The sequence below is a fragment of the Salmo salar genome, chromosome ssa18 (assembly GCF_905237065.1).
Source record: "Salmo salar chromosome ssa18, Ssal_v3.1, whole genome shotgun sequence".
Taxonomy (NCBI): Eukaryota; Metazoa; Chordata; class Actinopteri; order Salmoniformes; family Salmonidae; genus Salmo; species Salmo salar.
Genome location: NC_059459.1, coordinates 8,521,469 through 8,538,416, shown reverse-complemented (window position 1 = coordinate 8,538,416; position 16,948 = coordinate 8,521,469). Strand labels below are relative to the sequence as shown.

At 43.9% G+C, this 16,948-nt stretch overlaps 1 protein-coding gene across 1 annotated transcript in view; it reads left to right on the top strand.

The window, feature by feature from the left end:
* The window catches only part of LOC106576802 (regulator of microtubule dynamics protein 2), a 55,894-nt gene that overhangs the window by 3,871 nt on the left and 35,075 nt on the right, over positions 1–16,948 (top strand). The window contains exons 3-4 of the mRNA XM_014154228.2: positions 12,371–12,560; positions 13,648–13,750. Coding sequence (XP_014009703.1) covers positions 12,371–12,560; positions 13,648–13,750 — 293 coding nt within the window. The remainder of the gene's footprint in view (positions 1–12,370; positions 12,561–13,647; positions 13,751–16,948) is intronic.

The following is a 16,948-nucleotide window of genomic DNA, read 5'->3' as shown; positions in this document are numbered from 1 at the left end:
GTGCTTTCCTGCAGGAGGGACTGGTGCCCTTCACAAAGTAGATGGCATCATGGGGTAGGAAAATGATGTGGATATATTGAAGCAACATCTCAAGACATCAGTCAGGAAGTTAAAGCTTGGTCACAAATGGGTCTTCCAAATGGGCAATGACCCCAAGCATATTTCCAAAGGTGTGGCAAATTGGCTTAAGGACAACAAAGTCAAGGTATTGGAGTGGCCATCACAAAGCCCTGACCTCAATCCTATAGAAGATTTGTGGGCAGAACAGAAAAAGTGTGTGTGAGCAAGGAGGCCTACAAACCTGACTCAGTTACACCAGCTCTGTCAGGAGGAATGGGCCAAAATTCACCCAACTTATTGTGGGAAGCTTGTGGAAGGCTACCCAAAACGTTTGACCCAAGTTAAACAATTTAAAGGCAATACACTCAATTAGTATTTGGTAGCATGTAAACGTCTAACCCACTGTGAATGTGATGAAATAAATAAAACCTGAAATAAATCTCTCTACTATTATTCTGACATGTCACATTCTTGAAATAAAGTGGTGATCCTAACTGACCTAAGACAGGGATTTTTTCCTCTGATTAAATGTCAGGAATTGTGAAAAACTGAGTTTAAATGTATTTGGCTAAGGTGTATGTTAAATTCTGACTTCAACTGTGTGTGTGTGTGTGTGTGTGCGTATAGATAGATAGATAGGCAGGACACCAGGGTTAACACCCCTACTCTTACTATAAGTGCCATGGGATCTTTAGTGACCACAGTGTCAGAACACCCATTTAACGTCCCATCTGAAAGACGGAACCCAACACAGGGCAATGATCCCAATCTCTGCCCTGGGTCATTGGTATATATTGGAGGGCCTCCTACTGGCCCTCCAATACCACTTCCAGCACAGTCTCGGTTGGGTATGAGGATTACTCTGACGTTGCGACAAGAATGACCTAACGGCCATCCAAGTTATGGCTTTCCCTTTTTCATGTCCAATAAACGTACATGATTTTTGTAACTACAAGCCACCACCAGATGGTTTCTAATAGCATAATTGCAGTCTTACACTATGTCCCATTTACACAAAACAGAACAGAAAAGATGTGTGAGGCTATTCTGTTAGGCGTATTCACAGAATGGTCTTGATCTCTGAAAAACACATATTAAAGCGTGTCTGATGTTTTGTAGTGGTGAATATAAAAAGAGTAAAGCGATAGGGATGTTCTGAGACTTCTCCTGAAACAAGAATGCTGTGGATTAATAACTTGTTATAGCGTTGCAGGACTTTACTCTGACTAGGAGAGCATCACCTGGATTGACTTTTCCTGTACTTTCACTAAGCATGCGTAAATTAGTGTGCCAAGAAAAAGAAGCACCCTACCTGGCTTGGCATCCAAACCCAGCAAAGTGGGCGGGGCAGAGGAGTGTAATGGGCTGCAGATCAGAGCTGGATCATGGCACCTCCCCCAGTTAGGTTTGCTCCAGATTTGTATCCTGGCAGAAATCTAGCAGCAGTCGCCTGGGCGCATTTCTAGTAACAACATAACAAGCAGGCTAACAGCCAGCCTGAACACTCTGGGTAGTTAATTACTGTTTTGTGTTTTACTGTCTTCAGTGTATCTGTCTCTTTGGCTTTGCCTCTCAGTTTACGGACTTTGAGGTCCTTCAATTTGCATTCTTACTCAGGCCATGACTTACGGTATGTTGTAGTAGTTAGACTGAAGGAATCAGGCCATACTTGAGTGATACAATAATCAGGTGGTCTATTGTGAAGCGTACTACTCTCCTATCTTTGTAGTGAAAAAGCGCATAGACTGGAACTTTCGGCCTAATATAAATTACTGTACCACATGAGGACTAGGTTATATCAGGTCATCGGTTCTCCTAACTCTGTAATCAATGGAGTTTCGTTTATTTTTCTCCCTGTTGGAGAAAGAGATGCAAACCGAAGTATGGTGCCTCAGCCTGCCCTCCAGCAGCTCCAGCAACTTGCTTTGAGTGGCAGCTGTCGGCCCCATCAAATGTTCTAAATTACATCCCGGGTTATTATGGTTTGAAAGAAATCAAATCACGCACACACCTACTGTAATTAAATTGCCTTTCCCTCTCCCCCATGATTTGTTAGAGCGGGAAGGGGGTGATGGTGCAATGGACAAATTCTAGCTTCTAGCCCTTAGGGAATGCTTGGTACTCACCCAGTGGTGCTAGCTACACTCATAGACCTCACATCACCTTCATTTAAAGTGTTTTGGTTGTCTGTTGCACCGTGGCTTGGAACTGTAGGAAATAACAGCACTTGACTGTATCCTTCACTGCTGAGATATTTTTATTAGAAAACCATGCTATCTATGGTGGGTGTGGCAGGCTTCATGCTTTTTAGCATTCTCGCTGATATTTTTTATATATTTTTTTAGGCAATGATTTATGGAGTTTGGAATGCAATGATTTATGTAGTTTAGAGGCAAGTCCTACAGCTGAGCCCATCCCCCCCCCAAAAAAATGTTTTTATATATAAAATAAATAAAAACATTTTGTTTTTGGTCAAAAAACACTCTAAAATCAGGGGAGGGTTTGGGCGGCAGGGATATCCTTGTCCCATCGTGCACTAGCGACTCCTGTGGCGGGCCGGGCGCAGTGCACTCTGACACAGTCACCAGGTGCACTGTGTTTCCTCCGACACATTGGTGTGGCTGGCTTCCGGGTTAAGTGGGCATTGTGTCAAGAAGTAGTGCGGCTTGGTTGTGTTTCAAGAGGACGCACGACTCTCAACCTTCACCTCTTCCGAGTCCGTACGGGAGTTGCTGTGATTGGACAAGATTGTAACTACCAATTGGATACCACGAAATTGGGGAGGAAAAACGGGGTAAAAAATATATGATATACAGACCATGACCAGCAGTGATATATTTGCAGGTTGTATTGGGTCTTGCTGAAACATGAAGCGGCTATAATGGGGTACAGACAATACGCCGTACCGCACCGTGTGGCAATATATATGTCATTTAGCAGATGTTTTTTTCTAAATCTCCCAACAGTCATGCATCTATACATTTTACGTATAGGGGGTCCTGGGATTCGAACCCACTACCCTGGCATTACAAGCACCATGCTCTACCAACTGAGCTACAAAGGACCACGAAGAAGGCGGCTCAATTATGGAGCAGGTCAAAGTTGATAAGGATTGTGTTTGCTCAGTTTAGCAACACGCATTCGCAAGGTGGAAAGCTCAAGCAGTTTGCACCGTTCACTTTTCATTTGTCAAAACCGCTTCCTCGAACTTCCCACCTCAACCGAGCAGGCCCATCAATCTCCCAGTCTGTATGCCGAGCTGTCAAAGGTCTCATTGTAAAGTGTCATGTCGGAACTTGTCATTCCTCAAACAGTTCCCAATGCCGTTTATCCACGTCATGCTGTTTGCCCATGGCTAGAGGATATTATAACGTTTTGTGTTTAAAATGATAGCGTTTGGCATTGGATAGTTGCTTATTTTAAGGAGAAGACTTTTGTTTATTTAGTAACGGGCATGTCTGATCACACACAGAGGTTTTTCAAGTGAAAAATGACCTTGTCTGTCTTTTGTAATTAAAAGCTTCGAATATAAAAAAATGTCATGATTTAGTGATGAGTGTCCAGGCCAGTCACATTTTGTCTCTCTCCGTCTTTCGCATTTGGAACTTCATGGAAGTCACTGATGTACCGGAGATGCAGTATTTTCCCCTAGAAAGTAGGCCTACATGTTATTAGATGAAAATCTTGCACCCAAATCACTGTTGACGTTCTGATACCCCCATTCCTGTGAATTTCCGGCAGTTTACCTTCTACGTATAGTAAGTATGTCTGCAGGGCATGGTAGACTCCTCCTCTACCCTCCACCTGCATACTGTACCACTTCGACTGTGACCACCCACTACTCCCCCTCCCCCATTGTCACAGTTTCCTTTCAGTTCTCTTTTAGCGTAACACTAACGTGCTTGGCTCCAGGCTTCCCTATTATGCTCCATTATAATCACATTTTATTTGTCACATGCTTTGTGTACAACTGGTGTGGACTAACCGTGAAGTGCTTCCTTACACGCCCTTCCCAACAATGCAGAGAGAAAGAAAATAAATAATTGTAAAGTAAAACACATAATAAAAGTAATAATAGATACACAATGAGTAACGATAAATTGGCTTTTTCCACATTTTACAGCCTTATTCTAAAATGTGTTAAATATTTTTACCCCTCATCAATCTACCCCATAATGACAAAGCAAAAACATTTTTTAGTATTTTTTTTTTCAAAATAAAATGACATTTACATGAGACCCTTTACTCGGTACTTTGAAGCACCTTTGGCAGCGATTACAGCCTCGAATCTTCTTGGGAATGACGCTACAAGCGTGGCACACCTGTATTTGGGGAGTTTATCACATTGTTCTCCGCAGATCCTCTCAAGATATGTCAGGTTAGATGGGGAGCGTCGCTACACAGCTATTTTCAGTTCTCTCCAGAGATGTTTGATCAGGTTCAAGTCCAGGCTCTGGCTGGGCCACACAAGGACATTGAGGCTTGTCCTGTTGGAAGGTGAACCTTCGCCCCAGTCTGAGGTCCTGAGCACTCTGGAGCAGGTTATCTGTATTTTGCTCCATTCTTCTTTGCCTCGATCCTGACTAGTCTCCAAGTCTCTGCCGCTGAAAAACAACCCTGACGCTGCTACCACCATGCTTCACCGAAGGGATGGTATTGGCCAGATGATGAGCAGTGCATGGTTTCCTCCAGACATGATGTTTGGCATTCATGCCAAAGATTTAAATCTTGGTTTCATCAGACCAGAGAATCTTGTTTGTCATGGTCAGAGTCCTTTTTGGTGACTTTTGGCAAACTCCAAGTGGGCTGTCATGTGTCTTTACCTGAGGCATGGCTTTCTTTCTGGTCACTTTACCATACAGACCTGATTGGTGGATTGCTGCAAAGATGGTTCTCCCATCTCCACAGAAGAACTCTAGAGCTCTGTCAGAGTGACCATCAGGTTTTTGGTCTCTTCCCTGACCAAGGCCCTTTTCCCCCGATTGCTCAGTTTGGCCGGGGGGCCAGCTCTAGGAAGAGTATTGGTGGTTCCGAACTTCTTCCATTCAAGAATGATGGAGGCCACTGTGTTCTTGGGGACCTTCAATGCTGCAGAAATGTTTTGGTACCCTTCCCCAGATCTGTGCCTTGACACAATCCTGTCTCGGAGCTCTATGGACAATTCCTTCGACAGGTGTGGGGCTTTACAAACCATATCCAGTCAATCATATTTACCACAGGTTGTAGAAATATCTCAAGGATGATCAATGAAAACAGGATGCACCTGAGCTCAATTTCGAGTCACCTAGCAAAGTCTGAATACTTATGTAAATAAGTTATTACTGTTTTTTATTTTTAATACATTTGCAAAAATGTCTAAACCAGTATTTGCTTTGTCATTATGGGGCTTTGGGTGTAGATTGATGAGGAAAAACATGTATTTAATCCATTCGAATAAGGCTGTAACATAACAAGATGTGGAAAAAGTGAATGGGTCTGAATACTTTCCGAAATCTCTGTATATACATACTGTATATCTAATAACGTGACAGATAGTAAAGAGTAGCAGCAGCATATGCGATGTGTCATAAGTTAAATGGGTCAATGCAGATAGTCCTGGTAGCTATTTGGTTAACTATTTAACAAACTATTTAGCAGTCTTATGGCTTGGGGGTAGATTCTGTTCAGGAGTCTGTCTTCGGTGGCTGGAATCTTGGACAATTTTTGACACCGCCTGGTACCAAGTGGTTGCCATACCAAGCGTTTAAGCAGCCAGTCAAGATACTCTCAATGGTGTGCTTGGACCATGATAGATCCTTGGTGATGTGGACACCGAAGAACTTGAAGCTCTTGACCCGCTCCACTTCAGCCCCATCAATGTGAATGGGGGCGTGCTTGACCCTCTGTTTCCTGAAGTCCACGATCATCCCCTTTTATCTTGCTGATGTTGAGGGAGATGTTGTTGTCCTGGCACCACACTGTCAGGTCTCTGATCACCTCCCTATAGGCTGTCTCATCATTGTTGGTGATCAGGCCTACCACCGTCATGTCTTCGGCAAACTTAATGATGGTGTTGGAGACGTGTGCGGCCACTCTGTCGTGGGTGAACAGGGAGTCCCGTCAGGAAGTCAAGGATCCGATTACAGAGGGAGTTGTTCAATCACAGGGTCCTTAGCTTAGTGATGAGCTTGGAGGGCACTATGGTGTTGAACTTTGAGTTGTAGTCAATAAACAGAATTTTGGGAAAGGACAGTGGGAAAGGGTGGTGTGGAATGCAATAGAGATTGCGTCAACTGTGGATCTGTTGGGGCGGTATGCGAATTGGAGTGGGTCCAGGGTGTCTGGGATGACGGTGTTGATGTGAGCCATGACCAGCCTTTCAAAGCACTTCATGGCTACAGATGTGAGTGCAACAATGGTAATTTTTCTTGGGCACAGGGACTGTGGTGGTCTGCTTGAAGCATGTAGGTATTACAGACTGGGTCAAGAAGAGGTTGAAAATGTCAGAGAAGACACTTGCCAGCTGGTCAGCGCATGCTCAAAGTATGTGTCCTGGTAATCTGTCTGGCCCTGCAGCCTTGTGAATGTTGATTTGTTTAATGGTCTTACACACATCAACTACGCAGAGCGTGATCACAGTCGTCGGGAGCAGCTGGTGCTCTCACGCATGGTTCAGTGTTGCTTGCCTCGAAGCAAGCATAGAAAGCATTAAGCTTGTCTGGTAGGCTCGTCTATTCCCTTTTGTAATCTGTGATTGCGCCAACAGAGAGAAACACCTCTCTGGGAAGAGGAAGCACGTGGCTGTATGCTTTATGATTAACGACTCATGGTGTAATCATAACAACATACAGGAACTCAAGTCCTTCTGCTCTCCCAACCAAGAATTCCTTACAATCAAATGCTGGCCATTTTACCTACCAAGAGAATTCTCGGCAGTTATAGTCACAGCTGTGTAAATTCCCCCTCAAGCGAACACCAAGTCGGCCCTCAAGGAACTTTACTGGACTATATGTAAACTGGATACTATATATCTGCAAACTGCATTTATTGTAGCTGGGGATTTTAGCAAAGCAAATTTGTGAACAAGGCTACCTAAATTCTGTCAGCATATTGATTGCATGACACGCAGGGCTAATACTCTCGACCTCTGCTACTCTAACTTCCGCGATGCATACAAAGCCCTCCCTTTGGAAAATCTGACCATGACGCCATCTTGCTCCTACCGTCTTATAGGCAGGAACTCAAACAGGATGTACCAGTGACGAGAACCATTCAACGCTGGTCTGACTAATTGAAAGTCACACTTCAAGTCTTTTTTGATCACGCGGACTGTAATATGTTCCGGTCAGCCTTCGAGAACAACATTGACCTATACGTTGACTCGGTGAGTGCGTTTATAAAGAAGTGCATTGGAGATGTTGTACTCACTGTGACTATTAAAACCTACCCTAATCAGAAACCGTGGATGGATGGCTGCCTTCCTGAAACTGAAAGTGCGATCCACCGCATTTAACCATGGAAAGAGGTCTGGGAATATGGCTGAATATAAACAGTGTAGTTATTCCCTCCACAAGGCAGTCAAACAAGCAACATGCCGGTATAGGGACAAAGTGGAGTCGCAATTCAACGGCTCAGACACGAGACGTAAATCATGGACTACAAAAACATCACAGACACCGTCACTCTTCCAGACAAACTAAACACCTTTGCCTGCTTTGAGGATAGTACAGTGCCCCCGTCGCGGCTCGCTAACAAAGACTGCGCCCCCTCTCCTCCGTGGCTGACGTGAGTAAAACATTTTAAACGTGTTAAACCTCGCAGGCTGCTGGCCCAGACGGCATCCCTAGCCGCTTCCTCAAAGTATGCGCAGACCAGCTGGCTGGTGTGTTTACGGACATTCAATCGCTCCCTATCCCAGTCTGTTGTCCCCACATGCTTCAAGATGGCCACCATTGTTCCTGTACCCAAGAAGGCAAAGATAACTGAACTAAATGACTACCGCCCTGTAGCACTCACTTCTGTCATCATGAAGTACTTTGAGAGGCTAATCAAGGATCATATCACCTCCACCTTACCTGCCACCAAGACCCACTTCAGTTTGCATACCGCCCCAACAGGTCCACAGATGACGCAATCACCATCACACTGACCTATCCCATCTGGACAAAAATAATACCTATGTAAGAATGCTGTTCATTGATTACAGCTCAGCATTCAACACCATAGTACCCTCCAAGCTCATCATCAAGCTGGAGGCCCTGGGTCTCAACCCCTCCCTGTGCAACTGGGTCCTGGACTTTCTGTCGGGCCGCCCCCAGGTGGTGAAGGTAGGAAACCACATCTTCGCTGACCCTCAACACTGGGGCCCCACAAGGGTGTGTGCTCAGCCCTCTCCTGTACTCCCTGTTCACCCACGACTGCATGGCCATGCATGCCTCCAACTCATTCATCAAGTTTGCAGACGACACAACAGTAGTGGGCTAAATCACCAATGACGAAACAGCATACAGGTTGGCGGTGAGGGCACCTCTCACTCAACGTCAACAAACCAAAGGAGATGATTGTGGACTTCAGGAAACAGCAGAAGGAGCACCCCCCTATCCACATCAAAGGGACTGCAGTGGAGAAGGTGGAAAGTTTTAAGTTCCTCGGCGTACACATCACAGACAAACTGAATGGTCCACCCACACAGACAGGGTGGGGAAGAAGCAACAGCACCTCTTCAAGCTGGCCACTGACGGGATGATCGACTGACCCGGAGGGTTTCCAAAACATCCCATGTTGAGCACTGACACAGACGGGCATTTCCGTACTGTTGTTGCCTCTTCATAAAGTTGGTTTATTTTTGGTCATTTGCACATTTACTGTTTGAATAAATCATGATGATTAAAAAAGCGAATTGTGAGCTAAAAACTAACGTGACCAGGGAAAATGTTCAATGGCACTCTTGCGACCACTTAAAATCAGTGTCGCACTGCAAAGTCAAACTGTCGCAAATACGACTGTTTTGGTCGCAGTATCGAACCCTGTACTAGTACATTGTGTGCAGGTGCAAAAAAAACTAATGCACAACAATTTGGAGAATGGCCATTGCTGCTCACCACAAATGCAAGTCCATTCAGAATTTTAAGTCCTGTATTGCCCATACAGTGCATTCGTAAAGTATTCAGACCTTCACTTTTTCCACATTTTGTTATGTTTCAACCTTATTCAAAAATTGATTAAAACATTTTTTCCCCCTCATCAATCTACACACAATACCCCATAATGACAAAGCAAAAACGGTAATATCACATTTACATGGATTCAGACCCTTTACTCAGTACTTTGTTGAAGCACCTTTGGCAGTGATTACAGCCTCGTCTTCGTGGGTATGACGCTACAAGCTTGGCACACCTGTATTTGGGAAGTTTCTCCCATTCTTCTCTGTAGAATCTAAGAAGCTCTGCTAGGCTGGATGGGGAGCGTCGCTGCACAGCTATTTTCAGGTCTCTCCAGAGTTTTTCGATTGGGTTCAAGTCCGGACTTTGGCTGGGCCACTCAAGGACATACAGAGACTTGTCCCGAAGAAATTCTTGCGTTGTCTTGGCTGTGTGCTTAAGGTCGTTGTCCTGTTGGAAGGTGAACCTTCGCCCCAGTCTGCGGTCCTGGAGCAGGCTTTCATCAAGGATCTCTCTGTACTTTGCTCCGTTCATCTTTGCCTCGATCCTGACTAGTCTACCAGTCCCTGCCGCTGAAAAACATCCCCACAGCATGATGCTTCCACCACCATGCTTCACCGAAGGGATGGTGCAGGTTTCCTCCAGATGTGACGCTTGGCATTCAGGCCAAAGTGTTCAATCTTGGTTGCATCACGGTCTGAGAATCTCTTTTCGCAACAGTCTGAGAGTCCTTTAGGTGCCTTTTTTTGGCAAACTCTAAGTGGGCATGTACCTACCATAAAGGCCTGATTGGTGGAGTGCTGCAGAGATGATTGTCCTTCTGTCACTGGAACTCTGTTAGAGTGACCATTGGGTTCTTGATCACCTCCATTACCAAGGCCCTTCTCCCCCGATGAGTCTTGGTGGTTCCAAACTTCTTCCATTTAAGAATGATGGAGGCTAATGTGTTCTTAGGGACCTTAAATGTTGCAGACATGTTTTGCTACACTTCCCCAGATCTGTGCCTCAAAACAATCCTGTCTTGGAGCTCTATGGACAATTCCTTCGACCTCTTGGCTTGGTTTTTGCTCTGACATGCACTGTCAACAGTGGGACCTTATATAGACAGGTGTGTACCATTCCAAATCATGTCCAATCAATTGAATTTACCCCAGATGGAATCCAATCAAGTTGTAGAAGCATGTCAAGGATGATCAATGGAAACAGGATGCACTTGAGCTCAATTTCGGGTCTCATGGCAAAGGGTCAGAATACTTTTCTAAGTAAGGTATTTCTGTTTTTGCTTTGTCGTTGTGGGGTATTGTGTGTAGATTGACGAGAGACGTATTCAATACATTTTAGACTAAGGCTGAAACGTAAAACAATTTGGAAAAAGTCAAGGGGTCTGAATACTTTCCGAATGCTCTGTAAATGGGTTCAGCACCAGCCTGCAGGTTTGGAGCTTACTCTGAGGTCACTGTGCAGAGATTAGGAATCTGGGTTTGTAAACAAGGCCACAGCTCCAGATCCCAGGAACGCCAATGGCCAGTGAACTGTACCCTGTGGTACACCGGTTCTATGTCTATTAATTAAAATGTTGTAATCTGCGTTTTTTAGGATAAAGATCATGGATTGTCTTTCTTGTCAGATTCATTCATTCCCTCTTCGTGTGTTGCCCCCACATTTTTGTTCGAATTTTTAGATGTTGTATTTAACAAATCTTACCCTATTTTGGTAACACAAGATAATTCCTTTTAGAATGAATGTCTTGTGAATCAATCGGCCGGGCTTTTCACTGTGTGTTGTGTGTGTGAGTGAGTGAGTGAGTGAGTGAGTGAGTGAGTGAGTGGGCCAGATTCTTGGCTAGGGCCGCAGTGTGTTTGCTTTCTTCTGCTGAGAGGTGTGTGTGGACAGATTAAGAGCTGTGGTCTCGAGCAAACAGCGGCATTAAAGCAACAAGCACAGGGAGTCTGAGCTAACATGCTGGGCTCGTTGGCCACACAAATGGCAGAAGAGAGATTGACAGCAGCATAATCCCTACATAAAGCACTTCTATGACTGGTTTCCATTTTTACTCAGTGGTCCAATTAGATTGGAAAATGGGGGAAAATAGGCCTATAGCCATGATATTCTTGCGGTGCATAGACTTTTGGTATAGCCAAAAGTTTTGTTTTTTACTTTCTTTTTATACAAAATTATGCAAACTATAAAAAAAAAAAATTAGCAACCAGGAAATGGCAGAGCGATTTCTGCGTAGTGCATCTTTAAGTAATCAGCTATTTGGGCCTGACCTAAGTGTTGTGAGTTGGGAGGTATCTAAGATGGGGCTTCCACCACCTGTTGTGGGCCCACGGTGTGCCGGTCAGCGGCCCCGCTCCAACACACCTCCCCCTTGCCCAGAACCATCGCTCGCAGACCCAAACGTTTCCTTAACCACCGATGATGTAGCTGTTGCCAGCACTTAATGGAGGCCTTTCATGTTTAAACCTTTTCACTTTCAGTCTTCTATTTCTTTGAATTTCTACCTATGTCATTAATACACACCTATTTCACCTCCCCTACTCAAGTGTTAGCTGAGGGTGTTAGTATGTACTTACAGTAATTGAAAGGGGACTTTTTTGGAAGCGGTAAACCGGGGCTAATGCTGGGACATTATGTGCCACGCCATGACAGAGACAAACAAGTCTCTGTGTTCGGTACTGGAAACCCTTCAGGTATCTGTGTCAAGACTTCTTAACTGCTAGGCAGCGTTTATACACAATTAAGTAACCAGCTTGTGTAATCAAACGTGTTGCTGTTTGCATGTAAACCAACAGGGAATGTTCATCTGTTATTGACAGCATCTGGCAGAGAGGGGGTAATTAAAGGCACTTGTTAACTAAGACTCACTCTCTGAGTCATTACCAGAGGGATCCTATTCTGGAGATACTCCCACCCCTCTTCACTATATATGAATAGCCTGATGCCAGTACAGTTTGTACTGTCTTGGCACACTAAGGCGTAGCCTATAGGCTACATTTTATATGATAACCCAGTAGAGTAGAATTGAAGCAACCACACAAGGGATTTTAAGTTTTAACCACCCACACTTTGTTTATCTTCCTCCCACTTATCTTAAATATGACAACACATGCCAAGGAAACTGAGAATTTAGGCTGTGGCCCTAATGAATGCTTCCCCATGTGTTCCAGGTACATTACGGCTCTGACAGACTCTGAGGAAGAAGAGAAGAGTGAGGCTGATGAGAGTCAGGAGGAAGTGACAGTGATCGAGCCTCTGGACGAGTTCTCAGCCCTCCTGGAGAGGGTGGACGCTCTACACAATGGCACGGATGGAGACAAGAGGGAGTGCCTCCGCACCATGCTGGATAAGAGGACAGAGGTGGGCCACTTAAACCAACAGTCCTTAGTCTTTAGTTTGGATGTCCTATGCCTAGAAGCAATGTCCAAGACTGCCGCACAGAAGAAATGCCAGCCCGCGCAGCCAGAAATGCACAATATTGAAACATTACTGAATTTATTAGTTTGCCCCGTTATTTTACACTATACTTAGATCAACGTTTCCCTGTGAGACTTGTGAATCAACATAATATCATCCCCCTTTTTAAATGCATCAACCAAAACTAATCTTTGCAATATTGAGTCGGTGACTTTGCTGAAGGCAACAGAGTAGAATTCTATTAACGGGTAGCCTACGAGCCGTCTTTCCATCACCCGAGGTTGCGAGTAGATGCGCTTTTCAGGTCAAAGTGTAGAGCCACATGCACATTTATTAATATTCTTTGCTAGTTAGAGAGTTATTTGCCCAGTTAGGATATAGCTAATTATTGGTCAGCAATGGGGGAGTGACTGCTTCCTACAAGAGCACACAACTTGTACATTTCTAGCTGTCTTTGAAAAGCAAGTCAGGTAAATAGCTTTTATATGTCTTAAAGGGCCTGTGTTGTATTTTGAGACAGGCTTGAATATGCAAAGAAGCCAATAGGCAGAGGGTAGCCTACATTTTTCTTTGATTCTCTCTATGGTAATAATAATGACTTTTATTTTGTAAAGCAGTTTCTTGCATCATACAACATAATACAATGCGATTTCCACTCACCTATTTGGCCCATGTTGTTACAGACCAAGTAAAAAAGATCTCCTTCTTGTCAAAAGGTTAACATCAAGCCCTTCATAATTATTTTTAAGTCTCTGTAACTTAAAGAGTTACAGCCTCAGTGTTCACAGTAAGCACATGCTGGAGGTTGCACGGAATTCTCACAACGTTTAACTTTCCGCTCAAATCTGAAATTTGCTCAATGCTGACAATAATTAGATGGAATATTGCATAGAAGAAATCTATATTTTTCCAAAAGAGCAAAACAAATACTATTTGAATCCAAGTCTGAGCAGTGAAGTTACTTGGTGAAGCCTGCCTCCAAATTAAAGTCAATATGTGAAGTTTAATGACACTCCTCTTTTCTTCACAGTTTGGACAGAACACTACTTTCTTATGGAGACTAGTTCGGGCCTATGTGGATGTCCACGACATCACTACCAACCTAGAGCAGAAGAAGACCCATGCAGAGACTGGTAATAAACCACATACTGACCCCTTGATCTCCAGTATTCACAGCATGTACCAAAGATTAGGGTTATACAATTCCCCAAATTTCCCAAAATGCCAAGGTTTCTATTTCCCAAAATGCCCAGGTTTTTCAGTGTCTGGAAATATGCAACCATAACAGTTCCTGGTATTGGAGACATGTATGTTCATTTGCACAACTGGTTCTGCAGGCCACCCACTTGTTGGCAGTATCCACACCTTGGAGTGGCCTGGAGGTAGTCCTGGTGAAAATCAGCAACTGAATGACACCTGTGAAACTCTAGTATTGATAAGTAAGCCAATTTAAAATCTGGCCACAAAGATAACTGGCAGGATCTGTGGTGAGCTTTGGCGAAGTTTGTGAGCACAGCTGAACGTATCTGACTCCATCTGCCGGTGGATCACCGACTTCTGACCAACAGGACACAGCACGTTAAGATGGGAAAACATCTCTCAACACTGGGGCGCCACAGGGTTGCATGCTCTCTCCCTTCCTCTCCTAACTCTACACGAATGACTGCTCCTCCAACGACACATCCGTCAAACTACTCAAGTTTGCTGATGACACCAACCTGGTCGGACTCATTTCTGACGACAAAAATCCAAGTACCATGGAGAGGTTGACCGCCTGGTGCAATCGCAACAATCTGGAACTCAACACAGTCAAAACCATGGAGATGGTGGTTGACTACAGGAAATTCCCCCCACCATCTTTGTCCCTCGAGATTGATGGCTCAGCCGTCAGCACGGCCAAGTCATTCAAATTCCTGGGGACCATCATCTCTCACAACCTCAAGGGGGAGGACAACATCAGTGGTGACCAAGAAGGCTCAACAGAGGATGTGTACCATCTGTGCCAGCTGAGGAAACTCAATCTTTCTGACAATTCTGGTTAGATTCTACACCATCATTGAGTCCATCCTCGCCTCTTCTATCACCGTCTGGTTTGGTTCTGCCTGTTGCAAGGGCAAACTGCAGCGCATCGTCCGGTCTGCGGAGAAGGTCATCGGCTGTCACCTTCCCTCCATGACGGACCTGCACGCCTCCAGTACAAGACCATTGCCGACCCTGCCCACCCCAAACACCTGTCTTTCAAAGACTGGCAGACGGTTTAGGTCCGCCACTTTAACCTTTTCTTCCCCCATGCTGTGGCCCTCATCATCCGGCTATCGGGCTCATAGGGATTAAGTGACTTTGCATTGGACTGACTACTGCACCTTGTCATCAATGACCTGAAATACTAATCTGCATTATACTGCATTTGCCCATAATGTTTGTACCATACAGCTGTGGTGGCATATAGGGTTGTGGCGGTCATGAAATTTTGTCAGCCGGTGATTGGCAATCAAATAACTGCCGGTCTCACGATAATTGACCGTTTAATTAACAAACACATTTAGTATCTTCTGGCTTCCACGCATAGCCTACAAGCCACTGATGCAGACCTTTGGAACAAAAAGTCTAATAAATCCATGTAATATAGCCTTCACTATCACAATAAATACATTTTTTATTTTGGTCAGGTCAAAAGAAACATGATATGAAGAAATGTAGTCTATTTCAGAAGAACAGAATAGCATGCTCAGAGTTGTTCTTATGTTAGGCCCTGATCTGGCTATGCCATATGGCTGTGAGCTACACTAGTTCATTTAGCAGACAAGATTTTCTTAGAATTCCATGGCATTATTTTATAGTATGAAGAATACAATTGAACATAGCTGAATAAAATATAAATAATATTTTCTCCAAACGATTTGAGGGAGTGCGCACATGCGGCTATTCTGTGTTGAGCGGTTAACAAAGAAACAGGCATTCTTATATGCTTAATTTAGAGTTATTTATGTAACTTTAGTTGTGAAACAAACATTGGGCTGTATGTTTAGATTTATTAAATACATCCTAAGGCTGCTTGATGCAACTCTAATGATGATTTTAAAGTCTCATGAAAGTCATGCTTTTTTTTTGCGCAGGCTGTACACACTTCATCTGTCTCTCATTCACAATTTGACAAGCACTTGATAATTCCCCCTAAAAAAAATCCATGTCTTTTGTGGCCGTTGTGCCCTTGGGTTGAATATAATAATTATAATTCCCTTCTCCCGGCTGCATGCTCCAAATCACCTCTCACTCAAATGGCTCTCCGTCACGTGATTGGGTCTTTCTCACAGGCTACAAGTGAAGACCAACACATCCGGAACGAAACTGCACGCTTCCGTATCCAATTTGCACATATTAAAGATATTGGAAGAACTGTCCACATTTTATTTTTCATCAGCCAACAAGATGAGTAGGCCTAACAAACAGCAAAAGCACTAGCCTATGTCAATCTACTATCCCCCATAGTACAAAAGTTTACCTATTCTGTGCGAGAAAGAAATATTACAAACATTGTCTGGGACAGTGGTGGGATGGGATAGATCCCAAAGTAATACAACCACTAGCATCCCAAAACTTTTTTAAGCAATGAGGTTGACTCAACGGATCAGAATGTTTAGCTTTAAGTGTTGATAACTATTAGGCTATTTCTTCACATAAGCGCAGTAATGCGCACATGGCAGTAAGCGCAAATGTTCCATTAGCGGGAAAACCCCATTCTCAAAAGTGACCGCAAAAGTGATTTATGCATGTAATGCTTTTATTATAAAAGTTAATTTTTACAGTTGAAATTATCTTCCCCAAACTTGAAACTCACGTGTTGCGTATGTATGCCATTTAGGCTCTACACCCGTTGTAAAGCGGATTAATGTGCTTAACATCTTTAAACTATTTGGCAACTTTATTTGTGATACAAACCGTATCAAAACATATAGGTCTATGGGCCTATACATGAGGTGTGCAACTAGGATTCTTTTTAAATTGTTAAAGGGTATTCGTTTATTGCCTTACTGCACACAAGCTGGTGATGATATATCATTCACAAGTGATAGGCTAATATTCCCTGTGGTTAATTTTCCTGCCAGCCAGGTAGGCTAATACTCCTGTTGTAAAGAGAAGCAATGTGCTTAATATTAGGAAAGTTGAAAATAAATATAGTAAGCCTATTAACGTTGATGGGATCCTCTGGGATCCTCTATTAACGTTGAATAGAGCCCATTCACTGTTTTCTCACGCAATTGCATAGCCTATTGCATCACAAGTCCTCCACTGGCAGCTTCATTTTCTAGTACCCGCAAAACACCAGTCTC